We start from the raw sequence: 14639 nt of genomic DNA on the forward strand, positions 1-14639 counted from the left end.
ACGGCCGCTACTGGCTCGAGGCGTCTCAGACCATGTACCCGGAGTGGCAGTTGATGAAGGATGGTCACCCCGACGTGCCTACATTGGAGGAGTGGATATACACCAACCTGGGCCCCACCACGCCGGTGGGGATGAACAGCTACCTGTCAACAGTGGCGGATTGGGAGCGGCGGCGCAAGACGATCAACTTGGTGCCGGTGCCGGAGATGGTGCAACCGCTCATGCCACCCTCTGGGGAACCGTACGCGGAGCTGTTCGCTCGCCCTGAGGAATTCTGCGGACAGCGGTGTGAGGAAAAAGTTGCAGCTCTCGTGGCAGCGCTGGAACAACAAAAGTGTGACGTGATGGTGCTCTCCGCGCTGGATGAGGTGGCATGGCTTACTAACTTGCGCGGTACAGATGTGCCGTTCAACCCTGTATTTTACGCGTATGCCGTGGTCCAACGCGCCACACCAACAGTGCATCTCTTCACACACGCACAAAAGTTACCGGAACAGGCGAGTAAGGCTGCAACAACGACGGCAGGAGGAAACAGTGACGCTCTGCTGGAACTGCACCCGTATGACGGGCTTGAGGCTTACCTCCGCACGCTGCCGTGCGGATCAATGTTCGCCGTCGATTCTTACCAGACGAGCCAGCGGCTGTACACAATGCTGGAGGCGCTGGGGATGCAGACGCGGCGTCTTAATTGCGGCCCCGCGCAGCAGTTGAAGGCGACGAAGAATGCGGTGGAGATTGGGGGCTTCCGCCGCTGTCACGTGCGTGACGGAGTGGCTCTGACACGCTACCTGGCGTGGCTGCACCACGCGGTGGCGCTGAAAGGTGACAGCAGCATCACCGAGTACAGCGGGGCCGAGCGACTGGAGGCGTTCCGCCGCGAGGAGGCGCACTTCGTGCAGCTCAGCTTCCCCACAATCTCCTCGGCAGGGCCTAACGCTGCCATTGTGCACTACACGCCGCCGCGGGATGGCTCCGCCCCCATTGCGCGCGACCAGCTGTACCTCGTCGACAGCGGCGCGCAGTACCTCGACGGCACGACGGACGTGACGCGGACCGTCTGCTTCCAGCCGCCGCGGCCGGAGGAGCGTGAGGCGTACACTCTCGTTCTGAAGGGGAACCTCGCGTTGCACGACGCGGTGTGGCCCGCCGGCACAAGCGGCCACCGCCTCGACGCACTCGCCCGCATGGCGCTGTGGCGCTGCGGCCTCAACTACACGCACGGCACCGGACATGGCGTCGGCTCCTTCCTTAATGTGCACGAGGGGCCGCAGGGCATTGGCATACTCCCCACACCAACAGGAGCGACACTCGCCGCTGGAATGGTGATGTCGAACGAGCCGGGCTACTACAAGGATGGCAGCTTTGGCATCCGCATCGAGAACCTCGAGGTGGTGGTGGGCGCTGACACAAAGTACAGCGCGAAGGGGTACTTGACATTCGACACCCTCACCATGGTGCCGCTGTGTCGCGAGTTGATTGACGCAGCAGCGTTAACGGAGGAGGAGCGGCGGCTGGTCGACGCGTATCACCGGACCGTCTGCGAGACGCTTACTCCACACCTGCAACGACACAATGACAGCTGCGCACTCGCATACCTGGAGCATCACACGGCCCCACTCTAGGGTAACATTGTGCATGTGGGTATCTCTTTTAGACATGGTGGAACAATTTCTCTTCAGGTTCTCTGCTATCGTTATTTTATCCGTTGTGCCACGTGAATTGATCGCAACTAAATGAGGGGGAGGAGGCGTCCTTTTTGGTTGCGTTGAGTCATATTGATGCTTCTGCCGCTGCAGTTGTTGTTGATGTCTGTGCCGTCCCTTTGATGCACAGGCGGTTGATCTGCGTACTCATTCCTGCTCTCTTCCTCTTCTTCTGCTAGCACGTCAAGCTTACTCAACTCGCCGTCCAACCCACGGGTCAAGCATGGCCTCTGGTGGTGCCGAACTCAAAGCCGAACTCCGTGCGGGCAAGCCCAAGTTTGGTGTGTTTCTCAACGCCGCCAATCACCTGCTCGCCGGGCAGTTCAGTCACTCCGGCTACGACTGGCTGCTGATCGACGCACAGCACTCCCCCGCTGACTCGATGACGCTCAGTCAGATGATTTCGGCGATCCGCACCGGCCCTGCGAAGGCGATGGTGCGCGTGACGAGCACCAAGGACCGTGCCGGCATCCAGAACGCGCTCGACTCCGGCGCCCACGGCGTGCTGATCCCGTACGTGAACACCGCGGAGGAGCTGCGTGAGGCGGTGTCGTGCTGCTTCTACCCCACCGCCGGGACGCGATCTGTGTACCAGCCGCAGCAGTGCATGAACGAGCACGGTCTCCTTGGCTACGCTGGCGAGGCGAATAAGAATGTGGTGGTGGCGTTTCAGGTGGAGACTGCCGACTGCATCAAGAACATTGAGGAGATCATGGCGGTGAAGGGTGTCGACATTGCGTTCCTGGGGCAGAACGACCTGTGCATGTCGATGGGTCTCTACGAGAAGTACGTGTTCCCGCAGATGTACACGTCGCCGGAGCTGGGCGGTGCGACGGACAAGCTTGTCGCGGCGGCGCGCAGGCACAATGTTATCCTTGGTCTGTTCTTGTTCGGCACGGACCGCGTTGGGGAGTTCCTGGAGAAGGGCTTCACCTTTATCAGCATCGGCAGCGAGCTGCACCACGCCATGACGCAGGCGCAGACGCATGTGAAGGCCCTCGAGGGGATCGCCAAGGAGAAGGGCAAGCCGTGGAAGCACCAGCCGAGCGCCCTCGTCTGAATCGGAAAGCCCTTGCGATAACGTGATGGCATCTGGCTCCCCCTCTCACGCAAGCTCACAGAGGCAACCGAGAACGATGTTTCGGTTTCGGTTTTTGTGGCCACTTTTTTTTTCTTCTTGCGTATGGCTTTTTTTGGGGGGTTTGGGGGATCGGAGGAAAGACTGGCAGATTCATATTGAAATGCTTCTGGTGGCTCATGAGCCGCTGTGAGTGGATGTTATTTTCCTGGTGGTGCGAATCAACGGGGCGTTTTCACACTTTTCTTCACTCGCTGTTTTTGTTTTGTCGTGTTTTCTTTTTTGCTTGGTTGGCTTGGGTGGGGGGGGGGCGGGNGGGGGGGGGGCGGGTGTGTTTGAAGCAGAAAAGAGAGACACCATCCAAGGCGTGGAAAGAGAAAGCGGGGAGGGCTGCTTTTTCATTGGAGATTTTCCCCCATTCTCCAACAGCGGCATATCGGTTGCGTAGACATAAAATAGAAGGTCGGGGGATATAGTGGCAAAGATGGGTCGAAGCCGCTCAGCGGAGCAGACGGCCCGCGTGCTCCTCTCGAATGCCGTTCGCCACGACACGTGGGAGTGCAGGGCGTCAAAAGATGGAGCGGTGGACCCGCTGCTCACACTGCGACTTGTGTGGGATGAACTGCCGCTGGAATCACCGTTTAATGACGCAGTCGCGCTGCACGTGACACTCTTCGACAGGGTGTCGTCCGCCTTCATTGGCGCGACGTACACTGCTCCCCGATTGACTGTCACCGACCCGCTCATCTTTCAAAGCCGTGGGGACAACATTCTGTTGGTGGTTGAAGTGGTGGCGCGTGATGAGCGTCCCCACGCCCCTGTTGAGGGGCGGCGCGTTGTTCTGTGGGGCTATCTCCCCGTGGCGGGGCTTAGTGCTGCGCGTTTCGTGGCGCTGCGGCCAGGGAATGCCCAGCTTCTGTATCTGAACCCCAAGTCGTGGCCCTCCGGTGGTGACGAGATGCCGCGTTTGGGGTACACCTGCACGGTTGTGGAGGATGCGGTGGTGTCGCAGCTCATGACGCGCCTTGTGCCACCCGGGATTCTGGTGCCGCAGAGCTTCACAGAGAGTGCCCCACAGGCTTCCGCCGGCTCGTTTCGTTGTGTCGTGCAGAATATTCAAGTGACACCCACGGTAGAGGATGCAGAGTGGGACAACGGTACTGCGGCGGAGTGGCGCATCGCCGCTGTTGCACACAACGGCTACCAGCAGCTCGGACAGGGCGCTGAGGTCTCGTTGGAGTTGGACAACGATGATGGAGTGTCGCCTTCCACGTCGTCGGGTGCCATCACCACCACCACCACTGCCACCACTACATCCGGTCCCAGCGCTGCCACAACCGCCAACAACAACAACAGCAGCAGCAGCAGCAACCACCACCACCACCACCACGGTGCGTTGAGGCGGCGTCTGTTGCGCTCTGTTGCTCCATTGGAAATTGACGGGCTCCCGGTGCACTCGGCGACGTCGCTGGTGCTGGCGATTCGCCGCAAGAAATTAGGGGGGAAGCGGTTCGAGGTGCTTGGATTCTGTGTTTTTCCACTATGTGTGATGCCAGTGAAGGATCGTGATCTGCGCGTGGAGAACCTTCCCACCCTTCATGGGCCATTCTCGTGTCGAGACCCGCGGATGCTAATGCTAGAATCAACCTCGCCGTACGGCAAGGTGCCGATGACGGTGACGCTAACCGTGGAGTACTACGACACAGGCTCCGCGAGTCTCTCAGAGCCACATTCTCTTACACAGTGGAAACCAGTGGACGTGGAGGATACGGTGAAACCTGCTGGCGAAAGTGAAGGCAGATCGAGACGGAGGAAGAAAACAAAAGAGAGTGTGCTGGGTGAAAATGAGCAGGTGCCTTCAGCTCCGTTTGTTCCGGCATCACAGCCCCTTGGGATTATCTCGACGGAGGATTCTGTCGAGCCACCAGCGGGTGAGGCTGCCACCACTTCTAGTGCTGCCGCGTTGCAGGCAGTGGAGCTTACTTATCCAGCAGACGCTCTGGGGAAGCAGACAGCCGAGGACCACTCCCCCATTGACATATTCAAAATGCTTTGCAATGTCATGGAGGAACTGCGCCGTCTACGAGAGGTGCAGGAGGAGGTGATGCGACACGGCCGTCCGCGTGGTGTGCCGGCTCAACGCGTAGATGAAACGGGTAGACAATTAGACGACGTCACCGGCTTTGACGTGGTAGATCTTGCGCCGAAGCCGGTGTCGATCTCCTGGGAGGTACGCTGCCAGTTGGAAGAAAACCTGCAGCCCATCCTCCACCCACTCCATGGAACCCGCCTAGATGATCACGTTCCGGCGACGGGCAGCATGACGGCGTCGCTGTACGGCATCCGCTTCGAGGGTCTCACTGTTGATGCCTCCATTTACGTGCCGGATGACGTCTGCTTCATGTTTTCCTTCGGGCCTCTACCGTTCCAGACGATTGGGCCTGTACGTGCTGCACGTATCGACAAGTCCCTCCACGTGCAGACGTTCAAGCTGTATGAGGGGACACAGCGCGGTGGGATGGTGTGGTGTGAGCCGCTTGAGGGGGCGCAGGATACCTTCCTACAGAAGTACCATAAGCAAGGAACCGCAACGCTCTACATCCACATATACGACGCCCTCACTATGTTCTACATTGGCAGCGCTGACGTGCTTCTGGCGCACTTTCGTCGTCCACACAACGCAGAGAGCGCACGCATCTCGATGGACCTTGCTTTATACCGTGACCTCAGCCTGACGGAACGGACTGTTCCGGCTAAGGTGCTCCCCATCATGCGCCACGCTGGGCAGATGCACGTGACACTGTTCTGTGTCGGTACAAGTGGGCCAGCTGAGCTGCACGTTAACACAACAGTGGAGCCGCCGCGTGGATCTCGGGTGGTTGTCGCGAAGAAGTTGCCACACGCAAGTTTAATGGAGTCACTGCCGGGCGGGGATGCAAGGACTGAGGCTGTTCCAGAGAAGCCACGTGAGGAAGGTCAAGCACCCCCCGTCGTGACGGCACCCTCAGCACCAGAGGCAGCGGCAGTAGAAGCCGCAGTGGAAGCAACACAGGGCGGTGACGGGGATCAGGACAATTTGCACTGGCGCCGTGCACAGTACGTGAAGCAACTGTACGGAAACTCGACAACACTTCCAGGTGTGCCACACGAGCATCCGCTACCGAAGGCTGATCTCGAGTTCCGTTTGCGCTACCTGGAGAAGCAGCGAGACGAGATGAAGTCGCGCAAGATTGCGGAGGCGCTGATGGAGCGCCTCACGGTGCACCACCACGTCTATGTCGCCTCCTGCAGGCCGGAGACGACGCGGACGGTGTTTCAGAACCCGTTTGGAACGGCGATGCAGTTCAGCGTGGAGGTCGACTCCGCTGCGGCCTATGCGTTGGAGGTGGCATCACCGCCGTCCTTCTACCTGGGCCCACACGAGCAGACTGATGTGCTGCTTGTGGTTCGCCTCGCCAAGTGGAAGGGCCAGCACGGCGAGCCGCTGCACCTGCGTGCGTGCGTCTACACCGACGGACGGGAGGTTGTGCGCATCGTTGACGTGCAAGCCACTATGGGGCCGCCGTTTGTGGACCGCCGCTACGAGATCTTCGGCCCGGCAGGGGCGGAGGTGTCCAAGAAGGTCTTCTCACGCCTCTTCTCTTCTTCCACGTTCCCCATTACTTCAGACCGCGCCAAGCTGCTCGCGCGGATGCGGGACGTGTGTGGGCGCGCGACCATCACGTCGGAGAGCACGACGGCGGACGTGAACGCGGTGCTCGACCCCATCACGCAGTCGTACGTCACCGCGTGGGAGGAGGTGACGCTGCACACGACAATCCCACGCGACGGTGCGGCGCAACGTGTCGAGTATCTCACCCTCTTCGAGGACGCCGCAATGAGCAAGGTGATTGAGACGTGGGAGTTGTGCATTTTCGCGTGTCAGGCCGTCACGTCGCGGGAGCTGCGGCTCGGCCAAACAACGACGGTGGCGCTCCCGGCGGCCGGCGTGGAGGCGCTTTACTGCAGCGGCGCACATGTGAAGGTGGAGCGACGGGAGAACTCCTACCTGCTGCACCTGCGGCCACAAGAGGTGGGCACGCAGCAGCTTCTACTGCACGCGCTGACAAACCAGCAGTTGGCCAAGACGCTGCTGACAGTCCCCACAGTGTACCCGGCGCCGACGTACACGCAGATGTTAGAGCTCAGCTTGGCCGACACCACGGCACCGATCTTCCGCCGTCTGCAGTTCGTCCACAATGGTACAATGGATGAGGTGTTTACTGTGCACCACAACTACAAGTATCAGCTCCAGGTGACACCCAAGCAGTTCGCACTCGCCCCTAATGACTCGCAGTTCATCACGATGCAGATTGACATGCTAAGTCTACCGGAGGGGCAGATGGAGGGACGCTGGCCAATGTGGATTTTCGTCAACAACGCCAGTGACAAGACGGTTGTCTCGTACCTGATACAAGTGGTGCTGCGCGCTCACCGTGTCATTCACGACATGTCGTAGGGGCTTCTCGGAAGACAAGTCGCGGGAGGGGGGTAGCGAAGAACAAAAAAAAAAAAACAGAAGAAAATGAATGGTTGGAATAAAGGAAGCAAGGGAACGGAAGCAGCGGTGGTGTATCGCGTTTAGCTTGCACTGGCGATGTGCGCAAATAGGCACCGTGCCTGCGTCCCACTGCTTCCCCTCCTCCACCCTCCCTCGACTCCTGGTTTCCTTTCGTTTCCTTCCCCCGTTGTATCAAGTGCATGGGGCGCTGGATTTTTCTTGTTTTCTGAGTAATCTCTCTAACCTGCCAAGGACGACTGCGGGTTACTTGTGCCATACGACATCTGCGCCCTGTCCCCTACTGAGGTCTTTAGATTTGTAGGGAGTTTGGTAGTTGTTTAGGTGCTTTGTTGCCGTCGCCCATACACATACAACCACACATACAGTTTAATTTGCACATTCCACACGGGAGAATGGAACACATTCGCAAGACAAATAAGAAATTAGGGGTTGGAGCGAGAGGCGTTGTGTATGAGGGCTACGATGAGGAGCGCGGCCGCTTCGTTGCGGTGAAGGAGATCCCCTTCTTCGACGGTGGCGGTGGCGGCGGCGGTGCAGGCACAGGCAACAGCCCCGCAGAAGGCGGAGAGGAAGAAGAGGACCCCGCATTTGTTGAAGAGCGTCGTGCCATTGTGCGGGAGATTAGTCTAATGGAGCGCTTTGAGCATCCGAACCTCGTGGCGTACTACGGAGCCCGCAGAAGTGCGGTGGGAGTGCAGATCATCATGGAGCTCGTTAACGGCGGCTCCCTCGACGCGCTCATTCGCCGCCACGGCTGCCTCCGCGAGAGCGTCGTCCGCTCGTATACGCACGATGTTTTGGAGGGGCTAGCGTACCTGCATGAGACGGCGCGAGTGTGTCACCGCGATGTAAAGCCGGCCAATGTCCTCATCACCGCGGATGGGCGGTGTAAGTTGACTGACTTTGGGGTAAGTAAGCTGCTCGATGACAACGGCACCATGCGAACAACAGTGGGGACGCCGTGGTACATGGCACCAGAGGTGGTGAACGGCAGTATAGATGATGATGTCGAGGACAACGAGGAGGTCGGCTGTAGCGGTGGTGGTGGTGGTAGTGGTGGCGTCAGCAGCAACGGGGACGGTCGCCTCAGCAGGGGTGGCGGCGGCGGCGGCGGCAGTAGCAACAGGGGCAGCTACACTACCGCAGCGGATATATGGAGCCTGGGCGTTACCGTGTTCGAGATGATATCGGGGAAGAAGCCGTTCGGGGGAGAAATGAAGAATCCTACCGCCGTGCTATTCGCAATTGCGTCAGCGAACGCCACGCCTCCACGACTGCCTGATAGTTGCGAAGCGACGCCGTCTCTGCGCGCATTTCTAGACCTCTGTTTCGTCCGTGACGCGCGGCTGCGACCGCGGGCACGTGAGCTGCTGTCACACCAATGGTTCTTCGATGTGCCTACGCCAACCTCGCGTGCAGCATCCAAAGCAGCGCCGCGCAGGAGCGGTGGCACTAACGGCGTATGTGACGGGTTACCACTGGGACCGATGCAGCGGCTGTTGCGGCCGTCGCTCAGCATGCTTGACACGGCAGACCTAATCAGCAACGACGTGCATTCACCTATGAAGGAGCTGACCCCTATGTCGCAGGAGCGGCTGTCGTTGCGGCGGCTGTCCAGCGAGAGCGGGGGGGCGTCGTTGCCGCGGGAGGCGGGTGGTGGCCGCGAAATGCAGGGCGGGTTCTGGTCTTCCGACGGGCATTACGTGGACTTAGTCGTCGCACCTCCGCTCGCTTCGCCGACTGCGAAGAGAAGAGCGCGATAAAGGCATGGGCATGCTGCTGTTTCTCCCTTTGTGGGTGTGGGTGCGCATGTGAGAGGGGCCACTGTCACACGCATGCACTCTTTCTCTCTCTCTCTCTCTCGCGCGCGCGCGCGTGATGATGGTCGATGGACATTTTTTGGCACATATGAGCCAAAGAAGTGGCACTGAGAGTCGCATATGTTGCTTCATTTCCCCCGGTCTTTTTTTTTTCTTTTCGTTTTTTTTTTTGTTTTTTGTTCTTCTTCACCTATTGACTACCTGTGAATAAGTTTACTCTGAAAGAAGGAAATAAAACGAAAAAAAAAAGAACAAAGCACGTAAGACAAACAGTTGTCGTACAGCGTCGGTGCTCTCGTTTGCGGGTCCGATATGGCTGCAACGGGGGGAATGTGATGAACGACACGTGGGGATTGCGAGTTGTTCTCATGCCAGTGGCGTTGCCAGGCCAATGCGTTGGCTCACCACATTTCCCTCAGATGTCTTCCTGCTGCCGCTTCTTTCTTTGTTTTGTCTTGAACTTCTTTCTTCGTTGCTTAATATCTGCTGCTGTGACGGCTTGCGGTGTCTGTGCTTAGCTAGGTGTGTTGACAGCTCCACCCCGACGGGATCGGCTGCGACTCGGGCCATATCGCCTTTTGCGCCGCCAGCTGCGAGTGGCCGTTGTGTAGCGATATCACGGGGGCTAACAGAAAAGGAACTTTTGAGAAGCGTGAGCGGTAGAGTGAGACAAGACACTACACGACCTGCGACGATGCGGCATGTGCGAAGGGCGTTGTCGTGGTCCTCTGCGGCCGCGCATCGCGCAGGCAGCGGCTGGGGCAACAACAATAACAACAGCAGCGGCGGCGGCAACTACGGCGGCGGTGGGTCAACGGCGATGACGGAGTTCGCCGGCAAGGCGGCGGCGCTTAAGCGCCGGCACCGTGGTAGAGGGCAGTACGACTTTGCCCGACGCGAGGCAGAGCGGTTTCTCGAGGAGGAGGTTCCCCGTGATGCGACGGGCGTCTGGATAGAAAAGGGAAACAACGCAGTGGCGTTGGCGCAGCTGCTGAGTTTTTTCGAAATCGAGCCCGACGCCGCGTTGGTGTCGCTCATCACGAACAAGCTCGTCCGCATGCTAGATGACACGAGTTGCGACAGCTCGACGCGCCTGCTCGCGGCGATTGCGTTGGTGCCGCGCAGCGAACAGCATATGGATCGCATTTTTGCTGCAGTAGAGGCTATACTTCACGAGGTAGGGAAAGGCAACAGTAGAAGCAGTGATCGTTGGGAGTTGTGGGGTGTCATTGAGCTTGCCGCAAAGGTGCTGCAGCGCGGCGGCAAGCACACACCCAGTGTGTTGAATGAATCGCTGGCGCAGATGGCCATGGCACAGTTGCAGTGTACACCAACGGAGGAGATGCCACGGCTTCAGCAATCTTTCCTGCGTGTGTATGGGTGGATGGTACGCGCTGGCAAGGTGACGGAGGCGAATCACCTCTTCGTCGCCCTTGTCGAGCACACGGGAGATTTTCACAGCTATGACTTCTCGACACTGATCAATTCGTGCCTGCGCCACCACCAGCTGTGGCCCCTACCCTTGCCGCTCCTTCACCGCATGGCACGTGCCGGTCTGATGTACTCGACCACTGCCAATGGGCGTGATGTGGCGGCTATCCTCGGCTGGATTGCGAAGGTTCTCGGATCACTGGAGCCTGGCAAGAATGATGTAACACAGCGTGACGTGTGTGAGCTTGGCGGTAGGATGAACATACTCCTTGAGGAGTATGAGCCACGTGTTTTGCGTTTCTTGGACAGCAACGATAAACTTCACTGGAGCCACTGTGATGATGTGACAACCATCGCCTTTGCGTATGAGATGGGCGGTCGGCTCCGGTACCGCCACGTTTTCGTAGCCTACCAAAGCTACGTGGCGCAAAATGTGACGCGCTTCGAGCCGCAGCAGCTCGCCATGGCGGCTGGTATTCTCCGACGCTCACAGCTATTGTCACCAGAGCTGGCGACGAAGCTTGGCGAGCGCATTGAGACAGTGCTGGGTGAGTTCTCGCTGTCGGAGATCAGCCACATCTGCGCCACATTCGCCCCAATGTCGCCGGCGTGGATGCCTGAGGCGAAGGCGGTGGCGAGCCGACTGCTGGTACCTGACTGTAGCAGCTATACACGGCTTACGCTTGCTCTCGCCTTCCCCGACGACGACACACTCCACTCGCAGATCGACTACAAAGATATATCCGGCCGCCAGCTTGTCGATGCCATGTCACTTGCGAAGGGCACGAGATTCGAGGGTCTCATCGTTGCCGAACTCACCACCCGCCTCAACGCCGCGCAGGAGCGTTTCTCACCGGATGATCTGCGTGTGCTGCAGGCATCTGGTCGGCAGGACCTTCAGGTTGCGTCGGCGGCGTACCTGTCGAGCCGCTTCGCCGAGGCGGAGTGGACGACGGACACGCTGTATAGCTTGCCCCTTGCGGCCAACATCCCTCACGCGCGTGACGCAACCAAGGCGCTGGCAGCCGCCAAGGCAGCGTCCATCTCGCCAGAACAGTTCGTCTCGCTGGTTGAACTCATCACGAGTGTCTTTGGTGAAGGGTCGGACGAGGCGATGATCTCTTTTGTGGTTACCGGTGGTATGGAGTTGCTTGGGGCGGAGCGGATTCAGTTGGGAACGGTGGTGCGATACCTTGAGGCTGTGCGCCCACTGCGCAAGATGTACCCCGGCGCGGAGTGGATCGCGCTCTTCAACGAGAGGCTGCTGCGACCGCTGCGCAACATGAAGCCAAGGGAGATGGGAAGCCTGCTGTGGTCACTGCGCGCTATTTACGGCAATGTGGCGCAGCAGCCGTTGCTGCAGCAGACCATCACCGCTATTGTTGCCGGCCCCTATAGCCAACTGACTCAACCCGATGAAGGTGCTGCGCAGGCGACCGTGTTCATAGCGCACCTGCAGAAAGGCATGTCACACCCGCAGCTGACTGAATCAACGCCGATGGCTGTGTCGGTGCGGAACAACGCCGGTGTCTTCCAGCAGGAGCTGAAGGAGGCGGTCATGAGCATGCCGTTGCCGAAGGAAGTGGAGGTGAAACGCGTCGGCCGTTTCACACTCAAGGTGACACGGGCGATGGAGACCGTCGCCCCCCCGCCTAATCCACCCTCGCAAGACGTGAATGCCGAACTTGATATGGATCCCTTCGCCACGCCTTCACCGGTGAACGCCACAGACGCAGCGGCAGCCAATACGGCTCCAGACTATTCATCCACCAAGGTGCATGGAGCCGCCCCGGAGTCCTCCACTCCCACCTCTGCGGGGAATGCCACGCCCCAGGTGGCTGCTGTGGGATCCCAAGAAACTGCCGCCGCTGTCGCTGTGAGCCCAGAGCAACAGCAGTCGCAACCACCACAACAGGAGCAGCAACTGTATCATTCCGCGGAGCCTTTTCCAGTTCCACCTTCTGCAGCACCGGAAAACATCACATCATCCGCTCAGATGGGCTCAAGGAAGTGGAGTCTTTTCGGCACATCAGCTACGGGTCCAGACACGGAGTTTCAGGAGCAGCAGACACTGTCAAACCCTTCAGTGCCTCCGGTGGCGTCGTTGGGAAGCTCACACATTGAAAGGAGTTCCACAGGATCCTCATACATGAAGCTGTTTTCACCTGATGCGTTCTTCAGTGCGTGGTCCAAGCCAGTACACCGCGACCACGACCAGCAACAGCAGCACCAGCACCTTTCGCTAGAGCAAGAACAACAACAATCCCAAGCCCAATCCCCACCACCACCACCACCACCACAACAACAACAACAACAACAACAACAGGATCCCTTAAGAGAGGAAGTGACCGTGGGTGAGACAAGGGAAGAGAAGCTGCAACCGCGTCGAACNCAACAACAACAGGATCCCTTAAGAGAGGAAGTGACCGTGGGTGAGACAAGGGAAGAGAAGCTGCAACCGCGTCGAACAAGTCTCCCCCGCCTTGACACACATACTCCTACCCCTGGCGCCAATGCCGCGACGGCTACCACACCGGCATTCAACCAGGAAACCCGTAAGTTTGGTTTTGGTGGCTGGAATGCGTCACTGAATCCAAGCGCACCGTCGATGTCAGGTTCGACGTCAGCGTGGACGACTTCGTGGGGGGCGCCTGGGCATCCCATGGCACCCGTGCAAGGAAACATGATGGAAGGACGCAACTCTGCTTGGTCGTCATTGCACATGCGGACCCCGGCGAATGCATTTGGTGCTGGCGCTGGTAGAAGCTCGTTTGGTGTAGCCACTACGCATCAACAACAACAACAACAGCAGCAACAGCAACAACAACAACAACGGCAACAGCAACCCACAAATCCTCCAGCAACGCAGCCCACGTCTCCAATGAACCGTATGGCACCACGAAGCAACGCTGCAGCCCCTGGCAATCACTTATTCTTTGATCCAACATCTAATGCGCGTCCGCGGCCTGTGATAACAAAAAAGAATCCCGCCGCGAGGTCAACGCAGCCCACATCCTCCTCGTTGGATGAGGACATCAACCAAATGTACGACAAGAATGGAAATGGGGCGAATGAGGGCATATCGAACTTTATGAAGAAAGCTGGTCTCTCAAAGATCACGGGGTACAACATGGGTTCGACGGAGACGGAGACGAGTACCAGTGATCAAAAGGGCTTCTGGGCTGAGGTTGTTAACAACAGGGTGAAGAAGTCGTCGGGTGAGTCCCCGCGGTCCTCCAATAAGCGACGTAAGAGTCTCTCTGAGTGGCTCGATGCACCGTCCGAACGTGAGGCCGCCGCTGCGGCGGCAACAGCAGCGACGACTGCAGAGAAGGGAAAACGGAGCCGTGCGCAGGTAAAGTCCGCAACCCCCGTCAAGGCCAAGCCTAACGAGAAGAGCAAGCGGGGTAGCAGCAAAGACGCAGCGACTCCGTCAGCACCGGATGTAGCAACCACATCCCCAGCAGGGACTGGAAAGGGGGCCAGTGCTGGAAAGGGAAAGGGTGCGGGTGCTAGGACGCCTGCGTCGAGGACTGCGAAGGGGGCCGCGGCAAAAGTAACAACCAAACCAGCCTCAAAGGCTCCAGCGAAGACGGCACCGAAGACCGGAGCAAAGACAGCTCTGGCCAAGGTGGTATCGAAGACGGTAGCCAAGACAGCACCAGTGAAGGCAAAGAAGCCGGACAACAAGAAGGCGCCCAAGTTAAAGAATGAGAATAAACCTGCGCCCAAAAAGCCCGTCGCAGCTGCTGCCATTGTGAAGAAGAAGCCAGCACCAAAGAAGCCTGCCAAGAAGGCAAAGGGCGGCGGTAAGAAAAAATAGAGCTTTAGGCGATAGAAGGAGCGGGGGGAGATCCCGCGCTGAGGGGCGGCTTTGTCAACCCTTGATATATTGCGCGGCATACACACATCCAATTAAGCTGTGCCATTCTGTAGGTTTAAGGAAGAGGGAAGTGGGGAGAGAGCCAGAGCAAGAAATACAAACAACAACAACAACAAGTGTGGTGGTGGAGGTGCCTCCCTGTTTTTTTTTTTTGTTTTTTTTT

General features: G+C 58.6%; 5 protein-coding genes across 5 annotated transcripts; all 5 read left to right on the plus strand.

Moving 5' to 3' along the window:
• Positions 1–32: 32 nt before the first annotated feature.
• DQ04_02761000 (aminopeptidase P1) lies at positions 33–1622 on the plus strand (the record flags this gene model as incomplete). The annotated part of the gene is made up of 1 exon (XM_009312193.1): positions 33–1622. One exon carries the CDS (start codon positions 33–35, stop codon positions 1620–1622), a length of 1590 nt encoding a protein of 529 aa, XP_009310468.1.
• Positions 1623–1926: 304 nt separating this feature from the next.
• Positions 1927–2763, plus strand: DQ04_02761010 (P28 protein; the record flags this gene model as incomplete). The annotated part of the gene is made up of 1 exon (XM_009312194.1): positions 1927–2763. The coding sequence occupies one exon, from the start codon at positions 1927–1929 to the stop codon at positions 2761–2763; it is 837 nt and encodes a 278-aa protein (XP_009310469.1).
• A 502-nt stretch (positions 2764–3265) lies between these two features.
• On the plus strand, positions 3266–7279 carry DQ04_02761020 (putative dynein heavy chain; the record flags this gene model as incomplete). The annotated part of the gene is made up of 1 exon (XM_009312195.1): positions 3266–7279. The coding sequence occupies one exon, from the start codon at positions 3266–3268 to the stop codon at positions 7277–7279; it is 4014 nt and encodes a 1337-aa protein (XP_009310470.1).
• A 455-nt stretch (positions 7280–7734) lies between these two features.
• DQ04_02761030 (putative protein kinase) lies at positions 7735–9105 on the plus strand (the record flags this gene model as incomplete). The annotated part of the gene is made up of 1 exon (XM_009312196.1): positions 7735–9105. One exon carries the CDS (start codon positions 7735–7737, stop codon positions 9103–9105), a length of 1371 nt encoding a protein of 456 aa, XP_009310471.1.
• A 751-nt stretch (positions 9106–9856) lies between these two features.
• Positions 9857–14416, plus strand: DQ04_02761040 (Monooxygenase; the record flags this gene model as incomplete). Its single annotated transcript, XM_009312197.1, has 1 exon — positions 9857–14416. The coding sequence occupies one exon, from the start codon at positions 9857–9859 to the stop codon at positions 14414–14416; it is 4560 nt and encodes a 1519-aa protein (XP_009310472.1).
• Between the last annotated feature and the right edge of the window lie 223 nt (positions 14417–14639).

The sequence above is a fragment of the Trypanosoma grayi genome (assembly GCF_000691245.1).
Source record: "Trypanosoma grayi strain ANR4 Tgr_276_V1, whole genome shotgun sequence".
In the NCBI taxonomy this organism is placed as follows: domain Eukaryota; phylum Euglenozoa; class Kinetoplastea; order Trypanosomatida; family Trypanosomatidae; genus Trypanosoma; species Trypanosoma grayi.